At 41.8% G+C, this 16,734-nt stretch overlaps 1 protein-coding gene across 7 annotated transcripts in view; it reads left to right on the top strand.

The window, feature by feature from the left end:
- sugct (succinyl-CoA:glutarate-CoA transferase) overlaps positions 1–16,734 on the top strand; it is a 157,377-nt gene that overhangs the window by 40,633 nt on the left and 100,010 nt on the right. For 4 of the 7 annotated variants that reach the window (XM_035760870.2, XM_035760848.2, XM_035760883.2 and 1 more), the window contains 3 exons: positions 8,923–8,994; positions 9,199–9,296; positions 12,683–12,785. In XM_035760870.2, the coding sequence (XP_035616763.1) occupies positions 8,923–8,994; positions 9,199–9,296; positions 12,683–12,785 (273 nt within the window). Of the gene's footprint in view, positions 1–8,922; positions 8,995–9,198; positions 9,297–9,375; positions 9,413–9,528; positions 9,801–12,682; positions 12,786–13,626; positions 13,769–16,734 lie in introns of those variants that run through there. The other 3 variants (XM_035760877.2, XM_035760888.2, XM_035760858.2) reach the window with 3 other exon arrangements.

Here is a 16,734-nt window from a genome sequence, read left to right as displayed (position 1 = left end):
CTTTCCCCTGATGTCTTAATCTTGTCATGAAAAATACATCTTTATCTGCTTGTAACAGACCTGTTGGTTGTAATATGCTTATATGAGGTCTTCTCAACTAGAACACCCATTTACAAACCGAAAAGGACGTTGTGCCAAATTAAGTCAGCCGTGTATTTTATTATGGCACAAGAGGGATCATGCGGTTTGTTTTAATTCTGGTATTGGAGTTTGTTTAAGTGCCTGGGCCTACAAAATAAGGCATATCTGTGGACGGAAAGATTTTTGGTTTATCAGAAAATTAATCATGTGGGTTTTCCCATCTGACATTTACATGTAATTCGATAGCTGTGTTTTACTCGCCGCAAGTAGGCCTACTGTGGGAATGGCCATAATTTATATTTTTCCTATAACTGTTTGGTCTCTGTATTGGGATAGAATAATAAAATAGGGAAATATATATATCAATGTGGTGTGTTAGTGTGTGGGAATATGCATGACTGTTGTGATTCTGTATGTTTAAATGAGTAAATGTTATGGATTTGTTTCCGTGTACATATTTTCAAATGCTTCTGTGCATGTCTTACATGCATATATTGCCAGTTTGAGAATTGATTTGAACTATATTATTTTCTCTGAATGTCAGTGTTGATATACAGTACATGTTTAGTTTATGTCCCCGCACATCTGTTTTTAGTAGGAGGAAGAATGTACATTCATTGGGTTGGGTCTTATTGTGTGAACATGATATTAAGGCCAGTATCTTTGGTCCAATGAGTGGCCCTTGTAGCGGCTCTCCCTAAGTGTACACTCTACCCACAATGCCATTCTCCCTTGAGCCTGGGATGAAACTGTGGCTTTGGTTTGGATTATGGTTGGGCTGTGTTATGTGCAGTGCGGCCAGTTCCGGTCCACACATGAGAGGGGATGCGGCCTGCTTAACAGGGTATCCGGTTTTAGGATCAAGGAGACGGGTTCTCCTCTTGTTTTTAACTCTTTGCCGCGTAGCTGTGTGTATCATTGACTAGTGACTTTTATGGAGGGGGAGGAGAGACATTAAACTGGTTCCACAGAAGTGGGAGACTTTAGAAGGACCTTCATAGGAAACAGTTTCTGCAGACTTCTCTTTCATCTGGTGCTCTTTGTCTGCAGTTTGTCTTTGTCTACAGTTCACAATCTGATGTAAAGTGATGACCTCTTCTGCTTTACTTCCGTATTCAGTCCCATACTGTTATGAATTGGCTTCAAGATTATATCATCATTATAGTTTTGATTTGCGTCTTAACCCAGATAATTCATGCAGTGGATGATTTGACAGTCCGTTGTTGTACTAGTGAAAACAGAACATTGTCAAATTTGATTACATTGTAAGTGGCAGGCTGTTGCAGATATCGTCTTGGAAAAACCTTGTATCTAAATTGCAGTTATTTTCAATTCATTACAATAAAATGTGTCATGACTCTAATGCCAATCAAAGTAATTTAGGTCTTACATAGAGGTTTCACATATCGTCAGCATCCTGGAAAAACCTATTTTCCAAAACTTTTTCAGGTGTAGAGAAAACTGTAAAACAAATTTGGCCCCAGCCTTTGCCAGAGACTGAGCTTGCCTCAGACTGCTCATGAGTCATTTGAGAAGATGACCTGGAAGTAAAGCAAGCAGGGTGATGTTCCCAAGCCTTGTGGCCTTCTTGTTCCAGCTCAGCTCCAAACCTTAATGGTTAGATACTGTTACCTCTATATTTAGTCACAGCTGCCATTGTCTCTCAGTTTCAAATAACCAGACTACTAGACTCACTGATGCCTCAGGGATTAAACAAATAATAAGCGTAGACTCTTGAATTACCTCATTTGTTTTTTACCTTAACGTACCTCAACGTAAGTTGTTGGAACAACTTTGTATCTCAGTCGACCGACTTTGTATCGCAGACGAACAACTTTATCTCGTTTGAATAACTTCTTACTTAGTCCTTCAAATGAGATACTAAGTTGTTCAAACAAGATACTAAGTCGTTTGAACAACTTATTTTCTCATTTGAACGACTTAATTTGTATTTTGTCTAATAGGCCTCATTTGCAGCTTGTCAGACCGTGTAATGGTTGCTAGAGCCTTTTCATTTGTAGAGCACATTTCCCACACTCAATGCACAGGTGAAGCTTGTTGGTGCTTGCTTCTTTGCACAAATCATTTGGCCGCTGCAGTTTGAGTTTATTTATTCCTTTTTATTTATGAAAATAAATTAATACTGGCCTTTTATTATTTACAATTTACTTAAGATGTTTTAGCTTAATTGATTTATATTATGGTGTTAGTATTCCAATATTTTTTTTAAATATACATTACAGTAGCCTATGTATTGCATACCTAAAACCTCTGTTAATACATTTGAAGTCCTTCAAAATATAAACTACATATCCTAATGTTAGAAAGTAGAATATAAATTAGATTTAGATACTGTGGGTGGGGTAGGCTAAATAATTACAAACTAATAGGCTTAATTAAAATAATGTTGATAAAGGAAATGAAAAATCCTAGACAAAGCATTCCCAGAGCTTGTTGCTGAGCGTTACCAGAGCACAATTGGAATGGGAGAGAAGGCCAACACCATTTTTTTTTAATCTGCTCAAATTATTCTCAATTATATGCTCCTGGCATACAAAATAAGCCCTGCTTTAGGCTATCAAAGAACTGACCCTGAATATTCATATCAATGGATGGAATCAGTAAATGCATGGCTGAAACTATCATTACATGGTTTGACAAGCTGCAAAACAAATGAGACCAAATTTGACAAAATAACAAGTAAGTCGTTCAAACGAGATACTAAGTCATTCGAATGAGAACACCAAGAGTCTAGTTCATAGTTTTTTTTGGGGGGTGCTTGGGCTTCAGGTTACTTAGCAAAATGCACAACATCAAACACTCAGGTAATTGAATGTTTCACCTATATATGATGTAGCATGGGGATTATGGGACTGGAGGATTATTTTGTGTTATGGCCCATTCAGAGTGATAATACATTTTGTCAGGGAAACTAGTTGTTGGAATGTGAAAAGTTGTCCAGGTTTAAATATTTCACAATTCATTATTATCATGAAAACCAAACTATTGGGCTGTTCTGTGAGTGAAGTGAGTTTAGCCTATTGTCCAATGAGCCAGCCACGGAAACTGACGACTCCATTTGAACACTGTTGTTCCTCGCTTCATGCCAGCATGTGAGGTGCCCTGGTGGGAGAACAATCGAGGGAACTTGCATTAGGTCAGAGAGGCATCAAACTGGGCCTGTCTGTCTACAAAGCTGTCTGAGTCTAAAGTGTTCCAGAGCAGTTTAAAGGGCGATTGTCTGGGCCCAGTGGGAAACTGGTTTGTCTCCCCTCTCTTTTCTGCCACAGTCCTCCACCATCGCTCCCCTTCCTTAATTTGAAATAATTTGATCTGATGGCTAAAAGTTTGTCAAAACAAAATCTCATTAACCACTGTCTGTGCACTTTGTTCCCTAGTACCCTTTGTGCCACTGGCTGGCAAGGAAGATGAGCTGCAAAAATGTGGGGGCTAAAAGGGGATAGCAACATGAATCGAAGCTTTGTTTTAAGGTGTATCACCCCAGACAAACAATGAAGCATGTCTTGATTTACTCCAGAGTGAGGGAGGGTTGAAAAAACTTGAGGGGTTGCCGGGTGGTTGCAAGGTTATGCCTTTTAAATCACTCCCGTCAAGACAGCACTGTCAACAAATGCAAGACAGAAAGCGCGAAGTTGATGACTGTTTTGTCTCTTGAAGTAGTGTATGGGAATTGGGAAAGAAACTACTGGATCTCCACCGAACTCTCAAGGACGTTTCGGTTCAAGGGTCAGAGGTTCCTTGTTGTCATCTGTTGTTTTGTCCTCCATACCTGTTACCATATCATTGTCTCTGTGATTTAGCGAACCAAGTAATGTCCAGATCAGTAGCCTGATTGGTTCCCCCGAGAACATCTGGATGGTGAACTCATGTACGGAACTTTTAGAGGGGTTACTAAACCTTAAAGGGGTGTTCCACTCAGAATACAACATAACTATAACTAAATGGGAAAAAAATGAATTCAACATGTAAAGTGTTGGCTCCATGTTTCAGTAGTTGAAATAAAAGATACCAAAAATGTTCCATATGCACAAAAGGCATATTTCCCTAAAATGTTGTGCACAAATTAGTTTACATCCCTGTTAGTGAGTATTTCTTCTTTGCTAAAATAATCCATCCACCTGGCAGGTGTGGCATATCAAGAAGCTGATTAAACAGCATGCTCATTACACAGGTGCACCTTGTGCTGGGGACAATACAATTCCACTAGAATGTGCATTTTTGTCACCTAACACAATGCCACAGATGTCTCAAGTTTTGAGGGAGCCTGCAATTGGCTGCTGACTGCAGGAATGTCCACCAGAGCTGTTGCCAGATAATTTAATGTTCAGTTCTCTGCCATAAGCCGCCTCCAACGTAATTTTAGAGAATTTTTCTGGATATTCCAACCAGCCTCTCAACCGCTGACCATGTGTATGGTGTCGTTTGGGCGAGCTGTTTGCTGATTTCAACATTGTGAACAGAGTGCCTCATGGTGGGTTATGGTATGGGCAGGCATGAGCTACGGACAATGACACCAATTGCATTTTATCAATGGCAATTTGAATGCAAAGAGATACTGTGACGAGATCCCGAGGTCCATTGTTGTGCCATTCATCCGCCGCCATCACCTCATGTTTCAGCATGACAATGCTCTAGTTAAATAATCATCTCCTTACAACGAACATTGTTGCATAAAATAAATGTTGCCCCTGGTCGATGACTGAACAAACCGGGATTTAACCAAAGCAATCATTTTAAAACAAAATAACCACTCTCTCTGCTTCTCTGCCATAGTTTATTTGTCTATTACAGATCAGTCTCTCCAAATTATTGTTCCTTAAACGACACTACATGACCAAAAGTATGAGGACACCTGCTTGTCGAACATCTTATTCCAAAATCATTGGCATTAATATAGGTTTGGTTCCCCTTTTGCTGCTATAACACCGTCCATTCTTCTGGGAAGGCTTTCCACTAGATGTTGGAACATTGCAGCAGGGACTTGCTTCTATTCAGCCAACAGCATTACTGAGGTCGGGGACTGATGTTGGGCGATTAGTCCGAGCTCGCAGTCGGCGTTCCAATTCATCCCAAGAGTGTGCGATGGGGTTGAGGTCAGGGCTCTGTGCAGGCCAGTCAAGTTCTTGCACACCGATCCCGACAAACCATTTCTGTATGGACCTCGCTTTGTGCATGGGGTCATTGTCATGCGGAAACGGGAAAGGGCCTGCCTTTCTGCAAACTGTTGCCACAAAGTTGGAAGCACAGAATCGTCTAGAACATCATTGTGTTCGGCAGCATTAAAATGTCCCTTTACTGAAACTGAGGGACCTAGCCCGAACCATGAAAAACAATCCCAGACCATTATTTCTCCTCCACCTAACTTTACAGTTGCGCTGTACATAGGGGTAGGTAGTGTTCTCCTGGCACCCGCCAAACCAAGATTTGTCCGTTGGACTGCCAGATGGTGAAGTGTGATTCATCACTCAAGAGAAGGTTTTGCCACTGCTCCTGACGAACAGTTCTTGTGCTGACTTTGCTTCTAGAGGCACTTTGGAACTCGGTGAGTGCTGCAACCGAGGACAAACGATTTTTGCGCACTTCAACGGTCCCATTCTGTGAGCTTGTGTGGCCTACCACTTCGCGGCTGAGCCGTTGTTCCTCCTAGACGTTTCCACTTCACAATAACTGCACTTTTAAAAAATTAAATAATTATATTTTTTTATTTAAGCTTTATTTAGCAAGGCAAGTCAGTTAAGAACACATTCTTATTTACAATGGCAGCCTACTGGGGAACAGTGAGTTAATTGCCTTGTTCAGGGGAAGAACGACAGATTTTTAGCTTGACAGCTCGGGGATTCGATCCAGCAACCTTTTGGTTACTGGCCTAATGCTCTAACCACTAGGCTACTTGCCGCCCCTCTTACTGGGGTAGCTCTAGCAGGACAGAAATTTGATAAGGCCATTCTAATGCCAATGTTTGCATGGCTGTATGCTCGATTGTTATACAGCTGTCAGCAACGGGTGTGGCTGAAATAACGAAATCCACTAATTTGAAGGGGTGTTCACATACTTGTTGTATATACCGTGATTTCGAAAGGTATTCAGACTTTTTCCACATTTTGTTACATTACAGCCTTATTCTAAAATTGATTAAATCAATTAACATCCTCAGCAATCTACACACAATTCCCCAGAAAGAAAAAGCATCAACAGGGTTTTTAGATTTTTTTTGCATATGTATAAAAATGAAAAACAGGTACCTTATTTACATAAGTATTCAGACCCTTTGCTATGAGACTTGAAATTGACCTCAGGTGCATCCTGTTTCCATTGATCATCCTTGATGTTTCTACAACTTGGAAGAGTGGTCAGACGGAAGCCACTCCTCAGTAAAAGGCACATGTTGGCCCGATTGGAGTTTGCTAAACGGCGCCTTAAACTCTCAGACCATGAGAGACAAGTTTCTCTGGTCGATTGAAACCAAGATTGAACTCTTTGGCCTAAATGCCAAGCGTCACTTCTGGAGGAAACCTGGCACCATCCCCAAGGTGAAGCATGGTGGTGGCAACATCATGCTGTGGGGATGGTTTTCATTGACTGGGATTGAACATCTCTGGAGAGACCTGAAAATAGCTGTGCAGCAATGCTCCCCATCCAAACTGACAGAGATTGATAGGTTCTGCAGAGAAGAATGGGAGAAACTCCCCAGGTACAGCTGTGCCAAGCTTGTAGCATCATAACCAAGAACACTTGATACCAAAGGTGCTTCAAGAAAGTACTTAGTAAAGGGTCTGAATACTTATGGAAATGTGATATTTCAGTTTTTATTTATTTATAAATTATCAAAAATGTCTTTTTTTTTGCTTTGTCATTATGGGTTATTACAGTTGGGCAAAAAGTATTTAGTCAGCCACCAATTGTGCAAGTTCTCCCAATTAAAAAGATGAGAGAGGCCTGTAATTTTCATCATAGGTATACTTCAACTATGTCAGACAAAATTAGAAGAAAAAACTCCAGAAAATCACATTGTAGGATTTTTTATGAATTAATTTGCAAATTATGGTGGAAAATAAGTATTTGGTCAATAACAAAAGTTTATCTCAATACTTTGTTATATACCCTTTGCTGGCAATGACAGAGGTCAAACGTTTTCTGTAAATCTTCACAAGGTTTTCACACACGGTTGCTGGTATTTTGGCCCATTCCTCCATGCAGATCTCCTCTAGAGCAGTGATGTTTTGGGGCTGTTGCTGGGCAACACAGACTTTCAACTCCCTCCAAAGATTTTCTATGGGGTTGAGATCTGGAGACTGGCTAGGCCACTCCAGGACCTTGAAATGCTCCTTACGAAGCCACTCCTTCGTTGCCCAGGCGGTGTGTTTGGGATCATTGTCATGCTGAAAGACCCAGCCACGTTTCATCTTCAATGCCCTTGCTGATGGTAGGCTTTGTTACTTTGGTCCCAGCTCTCTGCAGGTCATTCACTAGGGCCCCCGTGTGGTTCTGGGATTTTTGCTCACCGTTCTTGTGATCATTTTGACCCCACGGAGTGAGATCTTGCGTGGAGCCCCAGATAGAGGGAGATTATCATTGGTCTTGTATGTCTTCCATTTCCTAATAATTGCTCCCACAGTTGATTTCTTCAAACCAAGCTGCATACCTATTGCAGATTCAGTCTTCCCAACCTGGTGCAGGTCTACCATTTTGTTTCTGGTGTCCTTTGAAAGCTCTTTGGTCTTGGCCATAGTGGAGTTCGGAGTGTGACTGTTTGAGGTTGTGGACAGGTGTCTTTTATACTGATAACAAGTTCAAACAGGTGCCATTAATACAGGTAACGAGTGGAGGACAGAGGAGCCTCTTAAAGAAGAAGTTACAGGTCTGTGAGAGCCAGAAATCAGAAACTTATTTTCCACCATTATTTGCAAATAAATAAATAAAAAATCCTACAATGTGATTTTCTGGAATTTGTTTTCTCATTTTGTCTGTCATAGATGAAGTGTACCTATGATGCAAATTACAGGCCTCTCTCATCTTTTTAAGTGGGAGAACTTGCACAAGTGGTGGCTGACTAAATACTTTTTTGCCCCACTGTATGTGTAGATTGATGAGGGGAAGGAAACAATTTAATATGTTTCAGAATAAGGCTTTAACCAAAGAAAATGTGGATGAAGTCAATGGGTCTGAATACTTTTCGAAGGCACTGTGTGTGTGATATATATATACGCTACCATTCAAAAGTTTGGGATCACTTAGAAATGTCCTTGTTTTTGTCCATTAATAACATAAGATCAAAGTGATCAGAAATACAGTGTAGACTTTAATGTTGTAAATGGCTATTCGGGGGGTAAATGGCTACTCGGGGGGTAGTTTGAGAGACCGACACCTCACAAGTCCTCAACTGTCAGCTACATTAAATAGTACCCTCAAAACACTAGTCTCAACGTCAACAGTGAAGTTACGACTCCGGGATGCTGGCCTTCTAGGCATGAGGGTCTGTCATTTCTCTTTGCTTATTTGAGCTGTTCTTGCCATGATATGGACTCGGTCTTTTAACAAATAGGGCTATCTTCTGTATAACCCCCCATCTTGTCACAAAACGACCTATTGGCTAAAAGACGTTAAGAAGAAAAGACAATTCCACATATTAACTTTTAAAAAGGCACACCTGTTTAATTGAATTTTGACGAATCTCAAATATAAAATACATTTTGGTTTGTTTATCACTTTTTTTTAGTTACTACATGATTACATATATGTGTTATTTCATAGTTTGTCTTCACTATTCTACAATGTAGAAAATTGTAAAAAATAATGAAATGCCTTGAATCTTGTTTTCAGGGTTTCAGAACCAAAGATGGATACCTGGTTGTGGCTGCGGGCAACGACAAGCAGTTTATCAAAGTGTGCAAAGTAAGTAGCATGACCCTTCATGCATTATCAAACAGCATAAAATAAATCATCTTGCAATTTCATATTGGGCTTAAATGTTACTTTTAGTTAATCTTTTCTGTCGAAGTTTGCTATTCGGGTTAGTATTTCACAGTGCTACTAGTATCACTGAACTGTCACCCAGAGTCCCTTCCAAGTGACTTAGTATAGACTTTGTGTTTCCAGATGCTAGGCCTGAATCATCTGTCTGACGAGCCCAAGTACAAAAGCAACACACTCAGAGTGCAGCATCGCCAAGAGCTGCTTCACATCCTCTCCCAGAGGTAAAGCCTCCCTCTTCACAGTAAACAAAGTTTTTTATTTTTAAATCGGACTTATGGCAATTATTACTTTTTTTTTTAGCTCGAGGCCTTCCTCATCTATATTCATGTGTTGTTTGGTAAGTCTGCAAGTTCTCAGTTTGGCCAGAGAGCCTGTAACGGATGTGGCGTAGAGAAAAGGCAACAGGACACAGAGACCACTCACACAGATGTTTTCATCTGCCCTCCCTTCTAGTCGCTTTGTCATGAAAAGCACTCGTTGGGCCCCAGGCCCGGTCGGCTGTTTCCTCTCTAAGGGGTCAAGGGGCGTGATGGGATCGGAGGCATTTAACAATGGGACGTTATCTAACACCACCGGAGGAGGGTGACTCGTCACATGACACTGAGCGTGTCCGAAATCTGGCTTGTCTACTACTTGTTTAAACTGCATACTGTGTACTCATTTGACTGCATACTATGTAGAATGTACTGTTAAGTAAAAGCTAATGAAGTAAGCAACAAATAACATTCTAGTCTCATGCTGCTTAGAATGTGTCAGCTAAGGCACAATTGTGTTGATTCCCGCCAATCGTTAATTTTGGTACAAGTGCATCCCCAGAGCTGATTGTCAGCTGTGGTCAGACACACATGGGTCTCAAAATACAATTCTCTTCCTCAATATGTCCAGTTAATTGTACTGGATCAAAAGTATGACATCCTGGCATTTAAAGCATACACATTTTTTTTCAATTTCACTTACTATAATTTTTTTTTTTAAATGTGAAAATGGCTACTATTTAGAACGCTGGTATGGGTATTCGGACATGACCTTATCGGACAGCAGTGTAAAATCAAATCAAATTCTATTTGTCACATACACATGGTTAGCAGATGTTAATGCGAGTGCTTCTAGTTCCGACAATGCAGTAATAACCAACGAGTAATCTAACCTAACAATTCCACAACAACTACCTTATACACACAAGTGTAAAGGGATGAAGAATATGTACCTAAAAATATATGGAGGAGTGATGGTACAGAACGGTATAGGCAAGATGCAGTAGATAGTATAGAGTATGGTATATACATATGAGATGAGTAATGTAGGGTATGTAAACATTATATTAAGTGGCATTGTTTAAAGTGGCTAGTGATACTTTTTTACATATGTTTTTCCATTATTAAAGTGGCTGGAATTGAGTCAGTATGATGGCAGCAGCCATTCAAATGTTAGTGGTGGCTGTTTAACAGTCTGATGGCCTTGAGATAGAAGCTGTTTTTCAGTCTCTCGGTCCTTGCTTTGATGCACCTGTACTGACCTCACCTTCTGGATGATAGCGGGGTGAACAGGCAGTGGCTTGGGTGGTTGTTGTCCTTGATGATCTTTATGGTCTTCCTGTGACATCGGGTGGTGTAGGTGTCCTGGAGGTGAAGGTAGTTTGCCCCCGGTGATGCGTTGTGCAGACCTCACTACCCTCTGGAGAGTCTTACGGTTGTGGGCGGAGCAGTTGCCATACCAGGCGGTGATACAGCCCGACAGGATGCTCTCGATTGTGCATCTGTAAAGGTTCGTGAGTGCTTTTGCTGACAAGCCAAATTTCTTCAGCCTCCTGAGGTTGAAGAGGCGCGTGCCGTGCCTTCTTCACCACCCTGTCTGTGTGGGTGGACCAATTCAGTTTGTCCGTGATGTGTACGCCAAGGAACTTAACTTACTACCTTCTCCACTACTGTCCCGTCGATGTGGATGGGGGGGTCCACGATCATCTCCTTTGTTTTGTTGACGATGAGTGTGAGGTTACATTCCTGACACCACACTCCGAGGGCCCTCACCTCCTCCCTGCAGGCCATCTTGTCGTTGTTGGTAATCAAGCCTACCACTATTGTCGTCTGCAAACTTGATGATTAAGTTGGAGGCGTGCATGGCCACGCAGTCGTGGGTGAACAGGGAGTACAGGAGAGGGCTCAGAACACACCCTTGTGGGGCCCCAGTGTTGAGGATCAGCGGGGTGGAGATGTTGTTACCTACCCTCACCACCTGGGGGTGGCCCGTCAAGACTTCAAGTACCCAGTTGCACGGGGTGGGGTCGAAACCCAGGGTATCGAGCTTGATGATGAGTTTGGAGGGTGCTATGGTGTTAAATGCTGAGCTGTAGTCGATGAACAGCATTGTCACATAGGTATTCCTCTTGTCCAGATGGGTTTGTGCAGTGTGGTTGCGATTGCGTCGTCTGTGGACCTATTTGCGTGGTAAGCAAATTGGAGTGGGTCTAGGGTGTCAGGTAGGGTGGAGGTGATATGGCCCTTGACTAGTCTCTCAAAGCACTTCATGATGACGGAAGTGAGTGCTACGGGGCGGTAGTCATTTAGCTCAGTTATCTTAGCTTTCTTGGGAACAGGAGCAATGGTGGCCCTCTTGAAGCATGTGGGGACAGCAGACTGGGATATGGATTGATTGAATATTTCCGTAAGCACACCAGCCAGCTGGTCTGCGCATAGCTGGGGATGCCATCTGGGCCTGCATCCTTGCGAGGGTTAACACGTTTAAATGTTTTAGTCACATCGGCTGCAGTGAAGGAGAGTTCACAGGTTTTGGTAGCGGGCCGTGTCAGTGGCACTGTATTGTCCTCAAAGCGAGCAAAGAAGTTGTTTTAGTCTGTCTGGGAGCAAGACATCCTGGTCCGCGACAGGGGGCCGGTTTTCTTTTTGTAGTCCGTGAGCCGTTGAATTGTGACTCTACCTTGTCTTTATACTGACGCATAACTTGTTTGATTGCCTTGTGGAGGGAATAGCTACACTGTTTGTATTCGGTCATGTTTCCGGACACTGGTTAAAAGCCCTGGTTAAAAGCAGTGGTTCTCACTTTCAGTTTTGCGTGAATGCTGCCATCAATCCACGGTTTCTGGTTTGTGAATGTTTTTAATAGTTGCTGTGGGTAGGACATCGCTGATGCACTTGCTAATAGACTCGCTCACCGAATCAGCGTATTCCATCAATGTTGTTGTTTGACGCAGTGCGTATTTGTTTTGGGTTGCGTATTTTTCTTTCTGGCTTCATAAAAGGCAAATCAGGCAAGTGTTTCTTTATCCCGAAGTCCATGTGTGTAGGCGAGTATGCACGCCTGTGTGTGTGGTGAGTGTACAACTGCTGGGGATTGTGGGTGAAGAGAGAGCAAGTGCGAGAGAGAGTGCCTCACTCTTGCCATCTTAGGATATTCTGCGATCGAGGGCAAGGCAGTAAGCTGAGTGCAGGGTCTGCATATGACCACATACACTTGCTGGAGTTGTTGTGTCTCTGGAACAGCTCAGGCTGTGGCCTCCGACTCCTCGTCCCCTGCTGTAATTTTGAAAGCTTCACTTTGCGGTCTCTTCAAACCACAACCCCCCCCCTTCTTCTTCCTCCCTGGCTCCCAGGTTCTTGGAAGAGTTGACAGGCGAGTGGCTGAGGAGGTTTGAGGGGACAGGCGTGCCCTGCGGCCCCATCAACAACATCCAGCAGGTGTTCTCCGAACCACAGGTCAGTCCCCACAGTGCTTTGGCTCACATGGCCTCCGAGTCAGTTTCATCTGAGACTCACCCCTTCCTCTTTGTTATTTTAATTTTATTAAACGTTAATCAATACAGGTAAGTGAATTAAGAACAAATATATTTTTTTGCAATGATGACCTGTCAGGAGGCGAGCACAGCCGGGAGGGCAGGGTCTTACAGTTGATTTCTGTAATGACCATGGGTCGCGGGTTCCAAATTCTTCTATTGATGTACACAAATAGCTATTGATTGGAAAAGCGAGGACATTATTCTCATATTTAGATTAGTTTAGGTGCCAGAGGGAGTTGTGAAAATGAACAACCACTTGCTTGCTGCTTGATATCTCGTTATCACCACAGCTCCTCAACCTGGTTTTTGTTATGAGCGATCTTCAAAATAGTTACCCCCGACATCTTTAAATGGATCTCTATGCTAAATGAGGGTGGGTAAAAAACAAGTGATTGAAAGAGATTACTGCAGACAGTGTTTCTATGATGACAGAAAAACATATATTTGATCTGTCACAGACATTAATTAAAAGCTTAAATGCTTAAAAGAGTGTAGGAAACTAATGACAATTATGTTAGCACAGTTGAAAACTGTTGTGCTGGTTTAAATAAGCAATAAAACTGTCCGCCTTTAGACTAGTTGAGTATCTGGAGCATCATCATTTGCGGGTTCGATTACAGGCTCAAAATGGCCAGAAACAAATACCTTTCTTCTGAAACTCATCAGTCTATTCTTGTTTTGAGAAATTAAGCCTATTCCATGCGAGAAATTGTCATCAAACTGAAGCTCTCGTACACCGCTGTGTACTACTCCCTTCACAGAACAGCGCAAACGGACTCTAACCAGAATAGAAAGAGTGGGAGGCCCCGGTGCACAACTGAGCAAGATGACAATACATGTTGATGTCATTCCTGGACCTGTGACCAAAAACAAGCTATATATGGACAGTACTTAAAAATAAATGGTCTAATTATTTTGTCTCTTTGCAGCTAAATCTGCAGTGCTGAGGAGGTTGTACCCCCCCCCACACACACACACATACATACATACATACAACATTCTATTGGTTGCAAGAATTTTGTATAATCATTTCAATAGAGAAATGATTAGTTTTGAATCCGGCGTATCAGTTGGTTGTAATATTTGGTAGAGCAGACATTTCCATATATTTTTGTTAGCTGCATGTGTGACATACAGTGGGGCAAACAAGTATTTATATATATATATATATATATATATATATATAGATAGATAGATAGATAGATAGATAGATAGATAGATAGATAGATAGATAGATAGATAGATAGATTTGTAAAACATATAGATAGATTTACAAAAAATATATGGGGATTGGAATTACGTTGATAGAAGCTACAATCTATCTGCAATATTAAGGCTGATCTACCACCCTACACTTTTTTAAATAATAATAATAATACAAAAAATATAAACAGTATTAATCATTTTGTAATGGCATAAGCAAAGCCTGTTCAATTACATTGTCTCTTCTTTCGAGGACTACATTCCCAATTATGACAAAGCACCAAGACGGAGAGCATTTGTGAGAGCCGGATTGAGTAAAACACACATGAAAACTTTCACACTGGAACATTGCAATATATCTCTGTCCTCCTACTTTTTCTTTTTCCCAAACAAAAGCAAACACGTCTGATTAACATGGTAACAAGCCAGCCTGGCGGAGATGGCAAACCTGCTCCTCATCCAGTCCAGTCAGCTGACATGATAGATTGATCTCCTCACTTTTGCCAGCCTATTACACTGAAGTGGTATGTTTTGCCCCTGCCCTCCAAGTGTAGCGGTTAAGATGCTCCGCGATTCATCTGTTTTCATTGGCTTTCTGTGCCAACTGTTAGATTGATCCAGTTTGGATTGGATCAAAGAGTTACTTAGGGTTTGGGAGCAGCAGCTTTGTCACCACCTGGCCCGCAATGAAATGTCATATTCAGAAGACGTCCATTATATGACTCGTTGACATGTTTCTCCGAGGGCTGTGCGTGCTGTGAACCGTCTGAGAAAGTCATATTGCCTTGTGCTTTGAGTCACAATGTTACCTAAGCTGCTCGTTGACCGGCCTGCGTCTCCATCTTGTTGTTCTTTGAAACGTCCATAGAGAGCAGATCGGGCTGTGGCTTTCCCAGGCTGCCGCAACGCCTCTTTGTCGCGGCGCGTAGACCACATCCCCCAGACAATGCCCCAGAACATTCACCACCACAACAAAGACGACTTTGGAATGCTGCTTTGCCGAATTGACACTGGAACCGAGCCTCCGGGGAAAGGCTGCATCGGTTTCACAGACTGTCGTGTAATACCACGCCTTGTCGGAGAGCACACGTGTGCCGGAAACCCAGGCTATAGGCCAAGAGAGAACAATACAGCGAGTCTCTCTGTGAATAATGTATAGACATGGAACCACAGCACCATAACAAAGTGGCACACCGCCGTGCCTACATCTGCTGATTGACCGTTGACACCAAATAGTGCATCTGGACCATATAACTGCCAGAGAGAGGTACAGTGTATCTCTCTATTACTATATTCCCCTGCAGAGAAAACTCCAACATCCTAATTCACTTTTGAAATCGGTGGTAGCCGTCTGCTCAGACTAAGAAAAGACCCGGTCAGAGGGCGAAGAAGAGTGATTAGCTGACAGGAGAGGGGATTGTTTAGGCGAGAGTGCAATTGAATAAAAGAGACTGCAAAAAAATAAGAAAAAAGATGGAATAGAAGAGAGGGAATGCAAAGAGAAGACACAGAGAGAGTGGATTGAATGAGAGGTTAGTATGAGGAAAGCAGATTTGGGGTGGGGGCGACCTGATGAAAGTTGTGCGAAGCCCTTCAGGTTGATGAAGGGACAATCTTGGGCAGAGACAAAACAAGTCCTGATCTGTCCACAGAAATGTAGGCCAACATAGTGCCTACATAATCAAACAATCAATCAATCCCTCATGGAGAAACCTCGTGAATGTCACGTGATAACATGTGACAACATGTGAAGCAACATATGATGACATAGAACTCCACACGTGACAACATGTGAGAACATGAACTCATGAAATGAATGTGAAATAAATGTGTAAACACAGGGATACAACATGTGATACTGTGAAATTACATGTGACAACAGTTGAGCACATGTGAAAGCCCAGGTGTCAAATGTAATTTTGAATATTTCACTTTAAAAGGCATAATTTAAACAGCCATGTTTCCATGCAGGTATTGTCTAGTTCCCGGTTTATTCCAGGGATGTCCCCAAAGGTGTTTTTAGGATGTTCTCAGAATGTTGTGTCATCGTCCCATGGAGGTTTTTGTCTAGTTGCGTTGAAAATATGGTAAATTTAGAACAAGTTACTCTAATTTTACAGCTAAATGAAGGTGTTAATGTGAATGGACAGTATACTACCATATGCTGATTACTTGGGACTCAACCTCACTTGGAGTTTGAGCTCACAACCTCTTGGTTGCTAGCTACCTAAAGTTCCTGCTGGACCACCAGGTCTGTGGACATAATAGAGATTGGATATATATTTATTGACAAAAATACATTTCTGCACTTTTTCTAAAGTTGCAGTAAAAATAAAGTAAACATATACAACTTGGTGTTATTTCTATAAAATGACAGTATGCTGCCTTATTCTGATTTCAATTACTTTAAAATATTGTAGAATTTTGTACTGTGGTCTGAGAGCATATATGAGAGATGGCTACAGACTTATTGGCAATAACACATTTCTGCACTTTACAAAAAGCTGCCCACGATAAAGTAAATAATTGTAAAAATTATCACCACCAACATTACATCAATGTAAAACTATCAGTGCTCAAGGACACTTGACGTAGAGTATACGTTACTGACTCTCTTGCACTGTCTCTGCACACTCAATATACTCGACCCACACACTCACACATGC

This window comes from Oncorhynchus keta, chromosome 4 (genome assembly GCF_023373465.1).
Source record: "Oncorhynchus keta strain PuntledgeMale-10-30-2019 chromosome 4, Oket_V2, whole genome shotgun sequence".
Lineage (NCBI taxonomy): Eukaryota > Metazoa > Chordata > Actinopteri > Salmoniformes > Salmonidae > Oncorhynchus > Oncorhynchus keta.
Note: the sequence above shows the minus strand (reverse complement) of the source record. Positions and strands in the feature narration are given on the sequence as shown.